We start from the raw sequence: 17580 nt of genomic DNA on the forward strand, positions 1-17580 counted from the left end.
CTCATGCCATGCATGTATCGTCGATGCTCTGTTCATGCAAGAATTTATATCCATTCTCAGGCATAATTTCTCAATTTAAGAATTCATTGAGAATAGATTCAGAGCAGAAAGAGGAATGACCTACCAGAGCGTCCACAGTCTGCACAGGATACAAGTTCTTCTGGTTGTCCACTTTTCTTATTCATGGTTGAGTCTCCAAGGCAAAAATCACAGTAGTTATTGGAAAGTATAGCACCATCTGATCCTTTACGAGCTAGAAGAACAGTGACATGAATTTTTTTACTAGTCTGCAATCTGTGAGGCATGTAGGGCCTACAGTACAGTCCTTGCTGACAAATTATTTTCTGAAACGTCTAAGGGCCTGTTCACATCAGCGTCGGCCTTACAATCATGGGTTCCGTTAGACCTTTCCCTCAAAGGAACCCGTGAACGGAAAGGCAAGCGGAAACCGTAGCTTCCGTTTTGAATTTCAATTAGTTTAACATTTCATAAGGTTTCAGTTGTTTTAGCGGAAACAATAGCGCAGTCGACTACGCTATTGTTTCCGCTAAAAAACTGGAAACCTTACGGAATGAAAACCAATTGCAACGGAAGCATTACCATTGAAATAAATGATTGTGAACACAGCCTAACTCCACTTGCAATACACATTTTTTGTAACACTAATAATATAAATATAACCTGCTACAGTGCATTCAGATTCCACTTCAGACAAGACTGTATTTTACACTAGAACTGGAGTAGGTCACAACAGTACAGGAAGCTCTTAGTCCTGTCATGTGCCCACCCCTTCTAGGTACTTGAGTCATTTCTGGACAGTTTCAGTAAATGTTCACTTCCAACCCCCCTCCCTGTTCTGATAGTGACACTGCACTAATCCAGCTATCACCCACATTATATGCACACATACTTATTTGTATGTGTGTGTTTAAATAAGTGTGAATATAAAATTTGTATGTGTGTGTTTAAATAAGTGTGTATATAAAACGTGTGTGGGTGCGCGTGCGCACGCATGTGTAATTGTGTGTGTTGCGCGCGCATATGTAAATAGTGTGTGTGTGTGCATATGTAAATCGTGTGTGTGTGTGTGTGCGGGCATATGTAAATAGTGTGTGTGTGTGCGCATATGTAAAGCGTGTGTGTGTGTGTGCGCATATGTAAATAGTGTGTGTGTGTGCGCATATGTAAATAGTGTGTGTGTGTGTGTGCGCATATGTAAATAGTGTGTGTGTGTGTGTGCGCATATGTAATTAGTGTGTGTGTGTGCGCATATGTAATTAGTGTGTGTGTGCGCATATGTAAATAGTGTGTGTGTGCGCATATGTAAATAGTGTGTGTGTGCGCATATGTAAATAGTGTGTGTGCGCATATGTAAATAGTGTGTGTGTGCGCGCGCGCGCATATGTAAATAGTGCGTGTGTGCGCATATGTAAATAGTGTGTGTGTGCGCGCGCGCGCATATGTAAATAGTGTGTGTGCGCGCGCGCATATGTAAATAGTGTGTGTGTGTGCGCGCATATGTAAATAGTGTGTGTGTGTGTGTGTGTGTGTGTGTGTGTGTGCGCATATGTAAATAGTGTGTGTGTGCGCATATGTAAATAGTGTGTGCGCGCGCATGTGTAAATTGTGTGTGTGCGCATATGTAAATAGTGTGTGTGTGTGTGTGTGCGCATATGTAAATAGTGTGTGTGTGTGCGCGCATATGTAAATAGTGTGTGTGTGTGCGCGCATATGTAAATAGTGTGTGTGTGTGTGTGTGCGCGCGCATATGTAAATAGTGTGTGTGTGTGTGTGCGCGCGCATATGTAAATAGTGTGTGTGTGTGTGTGTGCGCGCATATGTAAATAGTGTGTGTGTGTGTGTGTGTGTGTGTGCGCGCATATGTAAATAGTGTGTGTGTGTGTGTGTGTGTGTGTGTGTGTGTGTGTGTGTGTGCGCGCATATGTAAATAGTGTGTGTGTGTGTGTGCGCGCATATGTAAATAGTGTGTGTGTGTGTGTGTGTGCGCGCGCATATGTAAATAGTGTGTGTGTGTGTGTGTGCACATATGTAAATAGTGTGTGTGTGTGCGCGCATATGTAAATAGTGTGTGTGTTTGTGTGTGTGTGCGCGCATATGTAAATAGTGTGTGTGTGTGTGTGCACAGGTGTGTGTATATGTATATAATGTGTATGCGTGCATGTGCATATAATATCTGTGTAATGAATTTGTATGTTTGTAGTGTGTGTCTTATGTATGCAGGTTATTCTATAATTGTATCTATTTTGTACAGTATGGTAGTATTTATTAACTGTCTCGCTGCATTATTAAGGTGTGCAGGTTAGTGGCATCATCTATAACAGGGGTCTCAAGCACACGGGACGCATGCAGCCCCTGAGGCTGTAATCTGTGGCCCGCGGGACACAGAGCCGCTTGTATAGGCTCTGCTCCGGGACTCTGTGGAATTCCCTGACATTGCTGTCCATGAATGGACATGTGATGTCTGGGGCTTCCACAGAGCTTGAGTCCCCGGGCAGAGCGTTCGCATAGGCTCTGCTCTGGGACCCTTTGGAATCCCCTGACATCACTGTCCATGAATTGACACGCGATGTGGGGTTTCCCCAGAGCAGAGTCCCGGGCAGAGCGCTACTATTGCCTCTGCTCCGGGACTCTGGAATCCCCTGATATTGCTGTCCATATATGGACAGCGATGTCTAGTTTTTCCCCAGAGCTAGACAGTGATGTCAGGAGCACAGCTGGAGTCCCAGTAGGAGCGCTAGTAGCGCTCTGCCCGGGACTCCAGCTCTGGGGTTGCCCCTGACATCTCTGTCCATATATGAACAGTGATGTCAGGAGCAGAGCTGGAATCCCAGGCAGGGTGCTAGAAGCGGCTCTGCTCCGGGACTCCAGCTCTAGGCGAGCCCCTGACATCACTGTCCATATATGGACGCGGATGTCAGTGGCTTCCCCAGAGTTCCAGAGCAGAGCCTATACTAGTGCTCCGCTCTAGGATTGCCCCTGACATCACATTCCAGTCCAGGAGGATCCCCTGATGTCACTGTGTATGGACAGTGACATCAGGGGCTCCTCCAGCAGAGGAGTCCCTGGCCAAAGCGTCGGCAACCCTCTGGCTGGGGATTCCACTCCTGCAGGGAGCCCAAATGGAGCGATCTACTGGGGGTGTCGGTGGCAGCCTCTGCAGAGGCCGCTGTGGCACGATCTAAAAAGGGGCTGCCTAATCTTTACATTTGTTCATCTACCAAATGCTGCCAACTGAGCCGCCGGACTGCATTTAGCAACTCTTAAGCTGGAAAACTGGATTATTGAAATAAGCATGTGGAGAAAACTCACAAATTTCCGTTAAGTTTAAACCTAGCGCTATTATTATAGTAATGTAGTATTATTATAGTAGTTCAAATAACTAACTGATTAACAATCATTTTGTAATGTATCAAATTTGAAAGTAATGCGGCCCGTCAACTTCCCATTTTTTCTATATGTGGCCCACTTACCCGGCCGAGTTTGAGACCCCTGATCTATATGCTCTAATATGAGAGCACTAATGTCCGCATGTATTTTTATGTGTGCAAGAAACAGCATGCCATGAACCCCCTCCCCTTGACAATATGTTGAGTATGTCCTGTGGTATAGTCTATGACTGCATTCAGGCAGCTGTTCTACAGCGTTGCGCACATATTACAGCTGCAAAATCTGAACCGTTGTTTGGGTGAACTGAACTTATATTAACTTAGAACTCTATGGTGATCTAAGCTTAATTTCGAGCACAGGAGGTCCATGTCATATGGCCATAATACAGACTATAAAATGCAGCCACAATAGGGCTGTCTGAACGCGGCCAGCAGGGGGTGATGGTTTTGGGATGAGACTGTCCCAGGATCTTTGAATTTTGATTGGAGGTAGAGAATAAATGAGACCAGCTCAGCGAGGAGATTTGGACTTAATGGGTGTCTGAAGTGAGACCAGCCCAGCCAATAGCTTTACATTTGATGGTGAATGAGGGAGTGTGAGACAAGACCCAGGATATTTGAATATGATGAGGGGCAGGGATGAGACTAATGAACAACCAACACCATGTGTGAACTTAGCCTGACCGTGCAATGGGCCGTAAGCACTAAAAGTTCCTAGGGCAGCATGAACTGTAAATACAGTCCTGCCTTCAGCATGTATTGATTGCCTCCTTTTCCTCGATGTTAAGGCATTCACCTAGAGGTGTAGTGAGCATTTTGACGGACCTACACCCCATAAACTGTAATGTGGGTTCTCCCGGGTATGGCAATACCCTACATGTGGCTGTTATCAGCTGCCTGGACACACAGCAGGGCTCAGAGGGGAAAGACGAGGGGGGATAAGCTGTGCGGAGTGCATCAGGGTAAGTAAAATTGGGGTAAATTATAAACCAAGGGATGTATGATAAATTTTAAAACTGACTTTCATACAGAGCTCTGGTTATTCGGGACACGTGTCACATTGATATATTGTGTCATCCCTTATAGCAGACTTTGCACCTCTTTTGACTTTTTCCCTTCTTGCCAGTTTGGGGAACTTCTCCTGGAAAGTGTTGCCGCCTTGGTACGATGCGTGTGGCCCCGCTTCCAGAAGTACTGGGTGCCCCCCCTTCTTGGTCCCTAAAGATTAGGTTCTTGATAATCACCTCTTGAAATTCCAGGAAAGTTCTCGTCTGGCCTGCACATCGACGTAGCACGTACGCATTGTACAAAGCCATCTGTATGATGTGCCTGGCCAGCTTCTTATACCACACCGCATGGCGCTGTAGGGCTTCAGGATTTGATCTGACAAGTCCACACCTCCCATGTACCTATTGTAATCCAGGATGCAGTCTGGTTTGGGGGTGGCCTTTCCTTCATATAGCCTAAACCTGTTAGTATACCCGGATGCACTCTCGCAACTTATACATCTTCGCCATACCTTGCCCTCTTACCCGGCAGGTACTCGCGGAATTGAACCCTCCCTTTAAAATGTACCAGGGACTCATCAATAGAAATACACTTCTCGGGGGTGAATGCTTGGGAAAACCGGGCACTGGAACGGTCTAATAGGGGTCTCCGTTTATACAAACGGTCAAAACTGGGGTCATCTCTGGGTGGGCACGGCTCATTATCAGTATAATGTAAGAAGCGAAGTATTGGCTCATTTATTTATTTTTTTAGGTTCCAGTTCAGTTCTGAAGTTGCTTTGACGGGCCCATATATTAGAAACCCCTATCAAATACGCCATTTTAGAAACTAGACCCCTCAAAGTATTCACAACAGCATTTAGAAAGTTTATGAACCCTTTAGGTGTTTCACAGAAATTTAGAGCAAAGTAGAGGTGAAATTTACATTTTTTTTTTTGTCAGAAAATCCTCTTTATACCATTTTTTTTTATAACACAAAAGGATTTATCAGAGAAACGCAACTTAATACGTATTGCCCAAATTCTGCAGTTTTGAGAAATATCCCACATGTGGCCCTAGTGCGGTAATGGACTGAAGCACCGGCCTCCGAAGCAAAGGAGCACCTAGTGGCTTTTGAGGCCTCTTTTTTTATTAGGCACCATGTCCGGTTTGAAGAGGTCTTGTGGTGCCAAAACATTGGGAAACCCCCAAAAATGACCCCAATTTGGAAACTAGACCCCTTGAGGAATCCATTGTAGTTTTCATGTCATGCATGCGGCTTTTTGATCAGTTTTTATTCTATTTTTAGGTGGCGTGGTGACTAATAAACAGCAATTCTACTATTCTTTTTTTATTCTTTTTTTTTTTTACAGCGTTCACCGTGCGCTATAAATGATATATTCACTTTATTCTGCGGGGCGATACGATTACGGCGCTACCAGATGTTTATAGGTTTTTTTTATGTCTTATGGCGTTTGCACAATAAAATACGTTTTGTAAACAATCATTTACTTTTTGTGTTGCCTTATTCTAAGAGCCATAACGTTTTTATTTTTCAATCAATAAAGCCGTGTGAGGACTTATTTTTTGCGTAACGAACTGTAGTTTCGATCAGTACCATTTTTCGGTACATGCGACTTTTTGATCTCTTTTTATTCCATTTTTTGGGAGGTGAAGTGACCAAACAATTGTGATTGTGGTTCGGTTTATTATTATTTTCCTTTACGACGTTCACCGTGCGGGATAAATAACAAAATAATTTTGTAGTTCAGGCCGTTACGGACGCGGCGATACCAATTATGTACAGTTTATTTGTTTGTTTATATATTTTTATTAATAATAAATGACTGATAAGGGAAAAAGGGGGATTTTTACTTTTAATACTTTTAAAACTTTTATTTTCTTATTTTTACACAACTTCTTTTAACTTTTTTTTTACTGTATTACTTTGTCCCACTAGGGGACTTGAGGGCAGGAGGCCCTGATCGCAATTCTAATACACTGCACTACATGCGTAGTGCAGTGTATTAGAACTGTCAGCTACTCACTGACAGCAAGCCTAGTGGGTCCTGACGTTGTCAGGACCCACTAGGCTTCCGTCTATGGCATAGCCGGACGCCATTGTTTGGTGTCCGGTTGCCATAGTCACCATCGCCGGCCGCTATCGCGTAGCAGGCCGGCGATGGCGGCTTAACCCCTAAAAAGCCGCAATCTCTATAGAACGCGGCTTTTAAGGGGTTAATCAGCGGGGACACAGCGATCGGTCCCCGCTGTAGGAGCTGTGACAGCTGCTGAACAAGACAGCAGCTGTCACAGCTCCTGTATGTGTCGGGAGGACGGCCTAAACGGCCGTTACTCCCGAGACGTACTATTCCGTCATGGAGCGCGAAAGATACAGCTGCCATGACGTAATAGTACGTCCAGGAGCGGGAAGGGGTTAAGGTTACACTGCTCAACTCTGAAAATTTGATCTCTGTAACCTGGATAAGAATGAAACCTAATACATGCTGGACCTAGGAGGGGGGGTGGGGGGGAGGGGGTTTATCTGTCCAGGATAAGGTATAGCAATGTTACTGCTAGGGCTTGAAGATTTTTGCCCAAAAATAAAATCTAGATATTTATTTTTTTTTCAACCCTATGAGCGATTTTCGATTTTTTAATCTTATTACTGTTAAACTGAAAAAAATACCAAAAGATCATTTAATAAATTATTTTCTTTATATAAATAACTTTTTAACATATATTACTATAATAATTGTATGTAACTTAACAACTTTTAACCTCTGCAAATACTATTGGAAAAATGTATATCTAATTTGTTATAATTTCTGTGTTCCCCGGCAGGGAATAGGTTAACAGAATCTATAATCAATGATGCGCTGCGTGCACGAACATCCCTCTCTATCTGTCACCACCTCAGCCAGTCTCCGACATTGCAGACGAGCGCAGTGTAAATTGCAGCGAGCAGGCAGATAGCGCCGAGCGGGCACTCTGGGGCGAGATTACATTATAGTGTCGGAGGTCTGAGCAGGACCCTGTGCAGTATCGGCCCCACCATGGAGGGTTAAATAAATCACATTAAGGCTGAATGTACACGTTGCGTAATTTGATGCGGAAAATACGCATCAAAACAGCAGGTATACGCATTGGAATACCGCAGCTAAAACCGCACCTAATGGTGTGTTTTTTTAATGCATTTTTAGGTGCGGTTTTACATTTTGATGCGGAACTAGGTGTGTTTTTATGCTGCGTGTTTGGGTGTGTTTTTCTTTAAAACTAGACTGATACGATTGGCAAGCAGAAACGCAAGATAAATTGACACGTTGTGGATTTTAAAATACGCACCACAGGTAAATTTACGTGCAGAAATGTCCATTCTTGCATCAATGTTTCCAAATGGATTTCCTTTGTCAGGAATGGATATAGTGTAGTATGGCTATAGCAACGCGGGCCCCCCCATATAGCGACGCGGGGCCCCCCCATATAGCGACGCGGGGCCCCCCCCCATATAGCGACGCGGGGCCCCCCCCATATAGCGACGCGGGGCCACCCCCATATAGCGACGCGGGGCCACCCCCATATAGCGATGCGGGGCCCCCCCCATATAGCGACGCGGGGCCCCCCCATATAGCGACGCGTAAACGCTGCTTATTTGTTGCGGGTATTCCCCATTGAATTCAATGGGGAGCTAAATCCCGCAACAAATCACAGTTACCCAGAGGTCTGTGTTCCTCCCTCCAGTGCGGTCTGCTGGGATGACATTTGATCCCACGTGACCGCTGCAGCCAATCACAGGCTGTAGCGGCGGTCACATGGGATGAAATGTCATCCCAGGAGGCCAGCCTGGCTGACGACAGAAGGCTGGCCTCCATGTGACCGCCGCTGCAGTCAATCACAGGCTGTAGCGGCGGTCACGTGGGATGAAACGTCATCCCAGGAGGCCGGCCAGGCTGACGACAGAAGGCTGGCCTCCATGTGACCGCCGCTGCAGTGGTCTCCTGGGATGAAACGTATAATTGCTGCAGTTTTCCACAGTGGACATTCCAGGTGAAAAACTGCCCCACAGTTTGGTGCTGTTTTTCAACCCAGAATTCCCTGCGGTCCACAGGACGGATACTCTGAGTGCTTTTACGCAGCATATCCGCCCCATGTGAAGTCCGCCTCAGGATATGTTCCCATACACATGATAGGCTGCAGATTTTCTGCAACAGAAAATCTGCAGCAGGATCTCTAGAAAAACGCTGGTAGATCTGCACCAAATAGTGTGTTTTTCCTGCGCTGCATAAATGCTGTAAAAACCGCAACAACATCAATCTGTTGTAGAATTTCTGCTCCCCATTGAAGTCTATGGGTCAAACAGGCACCATAAATTGACATGCTGTGGAATTGAAAAAACGCACTGTAAAACATTTTCCACACGACTTTTCTGCATTTTTTTCCCCACAGCGTGGGCATGATATTGTCCACATCTCATTCACTTTGCTGCTACTGTAAATGCTGAAAATGAATTTCCGCACAGAATTACGTTGCTGAAATTCTGCAGCGTTTACACTATGTGGGCACACAGCCTTAGGTGCGGATTTAACCTGCAGAACTACCTACGTATACCTGCAGTTTTGATGCAGATTTTCTGCACCAAATTCCGCAACGTGTGCATTTCGCCTTATTGCGCCAGTATATGATGCACATGATTTATTTATATTAGTCAAGTAGTTTCTATTATAATTCTATAAAACGGAGGAATGCACACACACGACCACATTCATAGAAGGAAATTAACTTTTAAGAAGATTGCCTAAAGAAAACCCATACAAAAATAGGGGTTCATAGAAGCTCAGCTGAACCTGTGGGCTATAGCAGGACCTTAAACGATTGCCCAAAAACTAGTGTTTTGTAATAGGCATTTAAATGCTCTGACTGCTAGCGATTTTGTTATGCGGAGTATGTTAATCTGTAAGGTCCCATGCACATGACCGTGCATTATACATTAGAAAGTATGGACGCACGGACCGTAAAATAAAACAATAGGGCATGTCCTATTTTTTGACGGAAGGTTTCTACGGCACGGATACCTTCCTATAAATATACGGGAAGGTGTCAGTCAGCCATAGAAATTAATGGGTCCGTAATTATGGCCGAAATCTACGGTCGTGTGCATGGGCCCTTAATCTACTTGTCATCTCCATTATTTGTGCATGATGAAACCGAAAATGGATGGGAGTTATTTTACGTCCTATTCAATAAAGAGGCTCTGTCACCAGATTATAAGTGCCCTATCTTCTACATAAGGAGATCAGCGCTATAATGTAGATGACAGCAGTGCTTTTTATTTAAAAAAACGATCTATTTTCACCACGTTATTAGCGATTTTAGCTTTATGCTAATGAGTTTCTCAATGGACAACTGGGCGTGTTTTACTATTGACCAAGTGGGCGTTGTACAGAGGAGTGTATGATGCTGACCAATCAGTCATGCACTCCTCTCCATTCATTTAGTCAGCGCATAGGGATCCTTTTAGATCCTTATGTGCTGTCTTATACGAACACATTAACGATACTGAAGTGTTTAGACAGTGAATAGACATTCCACGGGATGTCTATTCACAATCTCTGCACTTCGTTAATGTTTCTGTGGTAGTTACAGCAGAGCAAGCGTAATCTCGCGAGATTACGCTGTAGATGACAGGTTACAGCGAGATTACGCTTGCTCTGCTGTAACTACCACAGAAACATTAACGAAGTGCAGAGATTGTGAATAGACATCCCGTGGAATGTCTATTCACTGTCTAAACACTTCAGTATCGTTAATGTGTTCGTATAAGACAGCACATAAGGATCTAAAAGGATCCCTATGCGCTGACTAAATGAATGGAGAGGAGTGCATGACTGATTGGTCAGCATCATACACTCCTCTGTACAACGCCCACTTGGTCAATAGTAAAACACGCCCAGTTGTCCATTGAGAAACTCATTAGCATAAAGCTAAAATCGCTAATAACGTGGTGAAAATAGATCGTTTTTTTAAATAAAAAGCACTGATGTCACCTACATTATAGCGCCCATCTCCTTAGGTAGGAGATAGGACACTTATAATCTGGTGACAGAGCCTCCTCAAGCATCAACTTCAGAGGTGACGATCTGTTTCTCCTTTTTATTTTCCAAGAACAGTGTATGACTTTCTATATTTTTAGCTTTGAGTGGTTTGTATGGAATGCAGAATGTCTTGGATGAAAAGAATCCGCCCTGAGAGATGTCTCAATGTATTATGCATTTCAAGCCAGGCTTCCTATGGTTTGCATGGTGTCCAATTTGTGCCTAGGAGGAATCCTGCTGATTTCCTTCTTTGCCTCATAGGCCCCCAGCCTGTAGTGGTCTGGCATGATGTCATGGTAACCGGCACCCGTGGATGCTGCCACCTGTCATCATTTTCTCTGTCGTATAAACCATTCTCAATCTGCTGATAAAACCTCAACCTTCAGTAAAAGATCAGTACATAAAAAAAGAAAAATGTCAGAATCCATAAAATGTTTATTTTTCAACCTCTAATGTGACTCCTAATGTGTATATAGAGGTTTAGGCTTTGTCTTATTTTACATATCACTCAGGACTCGATGTATATGGTGCAGTATGCACAATTCCAGTTATCCTCTCTGGCATTGTGTGTACAGATGTCCGTACGTAAACAGGGATTATACAGCATATGTCACTCAGTTGCTGATACTAAAGGCATTGTTGAACCCCTTAGTGACCATCTTATTTTAGGCTTTAATCTACAAGCTATTTCTTACGTTTTTTCCATCGTCGCATTCGCTTGATTTTTGCGTCGACAAGCTGTAGAGTGTCTTGTTTTTTTGCGGGACAAGCTGTATTTTTTATAGCACCGTTTTGGGGTACATATAATTTATTAATTAATATTTGTTAACATTTTTTGGGGGGAATAGAAAAAAATAACAATTTCGCCACTTTTTTGTGTCCTAAGTTTACAGTGTTCACCTCTACTTTGCTTTAGTTCCTGTGAAACACCTAAAGGGTTAAAACACTTTCTAAATGCTGTTTTGAATACATTGAGGGGTGCAATTTTCAAAATGGGGTGATTTATGGGGACTTTCTAATATATAAGGCCCTTAAAGCCACTTCAGATCTGAACTGGTCCCTGAAAAATTAGCCTTTTGAAATTTTCTTGAAAATTTGAGAAATTGCTGCCTTGTAACTTGTAAATTCTAAGCCTTGTAACATTTTTTAAAAATAAAATTTTATAAAATAATTGTTTTGTTTCATCACATTCTGAGCGCCATAAATTTTTTTATTTTTCTGTGGATTGAGCGGTGTGAGGGTTTATTTTTTGCGGGACCAGCTGAAGTTTTTATTGGTATCCTATTTTGGTACGTACAACTTTTTGATCACTTTTTATTACGTTTTTGGTTTTTTTGCGAACAAAGGTGACCAAAAAACAGCGATTTTTCATTTTTTACAGCGTTCACCGTGCGAGTTAATGAATGGTATATTGTAATGGTTCAGACTTTTACGGATGCAGCGATACCAATTTTGTTTTTGTTTTTTTACATTATTTTAGAAGAAAAATGGGAAAAGGGGGATTTTTTTGGAACTTTTAATAAACTTTTTGTTGCACATTTTATTAGTCCCCCCAGGGGACTTGAACCAGCGATCATTAGATAATGCATTGCAATATATAGTCATATTCACAGGCTTCTGTTAAGCCGTGCTAGAGATGCGGCTTAACAGAGGCAGCTGTTCCCGGCTGTTAGTCCCGGTATCCACTGTAAAACGCCGCTGACACCCGCAACGTATGGAGCGCGCTCCATACTTCCCTATGATGCTTATCGCGTACATGAAACATTGAAAAGAACCCCCCCCCCAAAAAAAACGGATAGATTTATTGTATGTAAACAGATACAAACATATAGCATTACGTTTGCATACATCATCCAGTGAGATCAATGCTAAAAAAAACGTTACGTTGCTTATACCTTTTTTTTGAAGTGCAGAATAGCGTAGCAGACTACTCTTTTCAGTACTTTAAAAAAAAACGTATCCCAATGTAAACCATGACAAACATAGACCAAACGGATGCTATTTTGGTCTATGTTTGACACATTATAGTCTATTTATACGCCGAGCTTTAAGTTAATACTTTTTTTTTTTAGTATTTAAAAACGTATACGCTCGGCAGATAGCAGAAACACGATGTGAATGGGGCCTTAGGCTACATTCACACAGCAGTGAAAAACTGACTTTTTTCCAACAGCCGTGACACAGCATTTTTCAGAACAATGGAGTTTTATGGGTGCATTCACACTGCCCATCAAAAAGTAGGACGTCCTATTTTTGGTAGTTTTCGCGGCCCGACAGCCCCCATTGAACTCAATGGATTCGTTTTTAACAGTCATTTTTCAGGAATCAATCCTTGTAAAGGTCGTTAAAAACTGATCTGAGCCAAGAGGACTCCCAGGGCACAGTGCTACTTTAAGAAACCCCTGACGTCCGTAACTATGGAGTCTCTGGCCAGAGCATCGCAAACACTCTAGCCAGGGACTTCTGTCTTGGGAAAGGCCACACACACACCCCCCAATAACGCCATCTACCTGGTGGGGTGTGTGGCGCTATTTACAGGGGGTTGGCACTATCTAGGGAGGTGTGTGGCACTATCTATAGGGGCACTTTGCCACTATTTGGGCACTATCTAGAGGGGACACTGGTGCTATCAACATGGGCATGGTAGCACTTTATATGTGGGCACTATCTACAGGGGCGTTTCAACACTGTCGACATGGGCACTGTGGTATTTTCAGGGTGTTTTGACAAAAAAAAAAACTGACAAATGAAATTCATCCGTCTTTTTAACGGCCATTAAAAACGAACAGGCGGATTGGAAATGGATGAAAATTTGGAGACACACTGATGCAATACGGCCATGAAAAACTGAGTTGAGCAATTTCTAGTGGCCATTTTTTTCACTGTTTGAATGTAGCAAATATGCCATGAGGAATTTAAAACCATACTCCATTCTTTAAGAGAAATCCCCCCCCCCCCACCATATGTGATTAGGAAGGACTTTCTGTTATCTAAGCCTGTCTACCACCATTACAATCAATTGAGGCACATTATGAGTTTGCGTTCACATAAGGAGGCTTAGCACTCCTAAACCAATCCTTTAACTGCAGGCAAACTTTCCTGTTCTATTTGATTAGACCATATGAGAAACATATTGCAGTTAATGATACTTTTTAATGGCTAACTGAAATAAAAGGATGTTAACCACTTGCTGACATTTGACATGGTTGGCAAGGAATTTCCGCAATTTTCTGTACAGTTATGAGGTAGGCCTGCGCTATCAGCAGCGGGTGTCAGCTGTGCAGCACAGCTGACATTCTACTGTAAGGGCACGGCCAAAGCTAGCTCAAATTCCCACCTAAATGCCGCCGTTATGAGCAACCTCAGCATCTAAGAGGTTTTTAGCCCATTGCCAGTCCATCACGTACTGATAGTTTTACACAAACAGGCAGCCTAAGGCTTTATTCAGACGAACGGGAAAAACGTCTGATTTGCACGCGCGTTATTTGCACGCGCGTTGCACGGACCTATATTAGTCTATGGGGTCGTGCAGACATGTCCGTGAGTTTTACTCCGCGTGAGCCCGCTGAAAAAAAGTCATGACATGTCCGTTCTTTGGGCGTTTTGCGCGAATCACGCACTCATTGAAGCACTTCCGTGGGACAAGTGTGATTCGCGCAACAGCTGTCAAAAGGATGAATGAAAACAGAAAAGCACCACGTGCTTTTCTGTTTACAAACATCCAAATGGAGTGTCATAATAAAGGCGGCTGCGCGAAAAGCATCATATGCTGCTGCCCCATGGAGCTGTTAAGTGGTTTTTGCGCACGCACGTTAAGTGGTTTTTGCAAAAACGCCACGCTCGTGTGAGTGAGGCCTAACTGTTATAATGCACTGCATATTATAACAGCGATCAGGGGTTCAGGCCTTCAAGTTCCTTAGTGGGGACTAAAGTTTAAAAAAAAGTGCCATTTTTTCCTTTTCAAGTCTTTTATCAACGAGAAAAATAATGGAAAAATAAATAAACTATACATAGCTCGTATTGCCGCATTTGTAACAACCAAAATGTTAGGTTATTTATGCTGCGTGGTGAACGGCCTAAAAAATGTTTTTTAAATGCCAGAATTGCTGTTTTGGTGTCTTTGCCTTTCACAAAATGGAATAAAAAGTGATATAACAGTCACATGTACACCCAAAGTGGTACCAATAACAACGAAAGCTCGTCCCGCAAAAAAACAAAGCCCGAACACGCTCTGTAGATGAAAAAATTCAAAAAAAGGTATGGCGACACAAAAACATGATTTAAAAAATATATATATTTTATTGTGTAAAAAGTACTAAAACATATTTATTTATTTTTTTATAAATTTGGTATTGCCGTAATCGTACTGACAACACAAAGTTAACGTGTCCTTTATACTGCACAGTGAATGATGTATTTAAAAAAAATTAAATGCAGTAATTGTTATGCCCTGATTTGATGCCCTGGTGAAAGCTTACATATGCCCCCATATTATAAATTAAAATACCAGTAAAGCACCAAGCAAAATCTATGCTCCAAAAATCCAAATGGTGCTCCTTCCCTTCTGAGCCCTGCAGTGTGCCAAACACCAGTTTCTGTCCACATATGGGGTATTGTCATGCTCTGGAGAAATTACATAACATATTTTGTCATGTTTTTCCCCTAGAGTTTCTTGTGAAAATTAGAAATTTTGAGCTAAAACTTCATCTTTTTTTAATTTTTCATGGCCCAATTCTAATAAAATCTATGAAGCAGCTGTGGAGTCTAAATGCCAACTACACCCCTAGATCAATTCCTTGTGGGGTGTAGTTTTCAAAAAAGGAGAATTTTTGGATCATTTTCTTTTAATTTGGCACCTCCAGCATCTGAAAACCGAACAAATGGCTCAAATAACACAAGGTGTTGTGAAAAATTTGCTCTAAACTTAACAAGCCTTCTTTCGACCCCAAAAAATAAAAGGAAGTTTAAAAAATGCAACATAAAGTAGACATATGGTAAATGTTGATGAGTAACTATTTTGTGTGGTATGACTATCTGTCTTACAAGCAGATAAATTCAAATTAAGAAAAATGCAAATTTTCTCAAGTTTTCAATAAATGTTGGTGTTTTCCATAAATAAACACTCAATGTATCAACCAAATTGTACCACTTGCCTAAAAAACGATATGTTAGAATCATTAGGAATTATTTTACTTATCCAAGGTTATAACCACATAAAGCGACAGCCTTATTTTTTAAATCTGAACGATGTCGGGAAAGTCAAAACTGTTTGCGGCGGTAAGGGGTTTGGAATCGAGGAGTGCTATATTCCTTTAGGATATAGCCTGTATCCTGAGGCTGGCACCCATCTACTGCCTTATACATACTTTTGTTGTACCAAGTCTCGAAGGCTTGCTGTTTACTATCTTTACTTTTATTTCAGTTAGTCATAAAATGTATCATAACTGCAATACTACTTTTTTTTTTTCTCATTGAGAGCAATACAACTTTTGTCAGCTGGCTAACGTGTTATCAAACTATTTGGCACATGCACATGATGCATATTATATGCGGATTTTCTGTGTGGGTTTTCCTTCAGCAAATTTGCAGCGTCATCCAGTAGCAACAAAGTAAGGCCAGATTCACAGATCCCTCATAGACTTGAGTCTATCGAGGGATCCATGAAAACAGAAGAAAGTAGGACATGTTCTATGTTTCAAGGGACCATTCACAAGGTTTGTTGAAACAACGGTTGTGTGAACGGCCTCATTGAAATGCATGCATCCGTGTGACTGCTGTTGTTTTAACGGCCGTCACACGGACATATACTATGTTCGTCTGAATTCGACCTAAATGAGATTTCAAGTCATCTTATCTACACCTTGCAGAATTTGAAAATTCGCGGCATGTCAATTTATCTTTTACATCTCCGTGCTTTATCTGACAAGTTTAAAAAAAAACAAAAAACACCAAGATCCGTAGCAGATAATCTACATCAAAATGTAAAATATGCATCTGAAAACGCATTAAAAAAAATGGTGTGGATCTTACCTGCGGAATTAGCGGCGTTTAATTGCGGTTTTAATGCAGAATTTTTCGCATCAAATTACGCAATGTGTGCATGTCCACCTTTGCAGCTAGACAGGCTTGTCTGAGACAAATGGTGAATTCAATTTCCATAGCAAGGTGGTTGGTTAACATTACTAAAGGGGTTGTCAATTTATTATAGTATGCTTTATGCGCAAGAAGCATCATAGGATTGGCCAGTTCATGACAATGCTATCAGACGGTACTAATATTCTATATGTAAAGACATGTTTGCCCAACCAAAGTAATGCAAAATGGTAGTGTCAGTTTGTATATCTATTCGGCCACAAGGAGTTACATCTGAAAATCCAGAATACTGTATATAACTGTCCAAGAGAACACTTATAACGTTCCATTTCGGCTGCTTTTGTATTTTACATTGCATTTTGTTAACAGGATTTTTCTCAAATCCAATTCACTACAACTAAAAATTACTTAGGGCCTGTTCACATCAGCGTTATCTTTCCGTTGAGGGGTTCGGTCGGAAGTTTCTGTCTGGGGAACCACTCAACGGAAAGGCAAAAGGAAACCGTCGCTTCCGCTTGCATTACCATTGATCCCAATGGTAACGGAGACGTTGCTGATGGTTTCTGTTTGTCACCGTTGTGACAGGGTTCTGTTTTTGACGGAATCAATAGCGCAGTCTATTAATTTTCAATGATAAACTTGCACATGTCTTTTTTGAAAGGGTGTGTCACCACATTTTCTGTTAATAAATAAAAATAGTGCACAGATTCTCTATTTGAATTATATAAATTGCTATAAAAGGAAGATTGGAGCCACAAAATCTTAACATTGCACTTGTCATATATTGCTTTTAACTAATCACATGACTATGACATGTGGCCACGCTACCAAACTAGTGTAAAGCCACTATATTGTGATGGAAAGAAAGGTACTGTGACCAGTGATCCTTCCATGTTACCATCAGTCTACATAGTGAGAACCTCACAAAACAACTCGCTCACTGAACCCCTATGAGTGAAACTCTATAAACATGCACAGCACTTGTACAGAAGATGAGACTTA

The 17580-nt window shown here is 42.1% G+C and overlaps 1 protein-coding gene across 1 annotated transcript in view; it reads right to left on the reverse strand.

Moving 5' to 3' along the window:
• DPF3 (double PHD fingers 3) overlaps positions 1–17580 on the reverse strand; it is a 257140-nt gene that overhangs the window by 46598 nt on the left and 192962 nt on the right. The window contains 1 exon segment of the mRNA XM_075843503.1: positions 125–253. Within this exon segment, the coding sequence (XP_075699618.1) occupies positions 125–253 (129 nt within the window).

Source organism: Rhinoderma darwinii, chromosome 12 (genome assembly GCF_050947455.1).
Source record: "Rhinoderma darwinii isolate aRhiDar2 chromosome 12, aRhiDar2.hap1, whole genome shotgun sequence".
Taxonomy (NCBI): domain Eukaryota; kingdom Metazoa; phylum Chordata; class Amphibia; order Anura; family Rhinodermatidae; genus Rhinoderma; species Rhinoderma darwinii.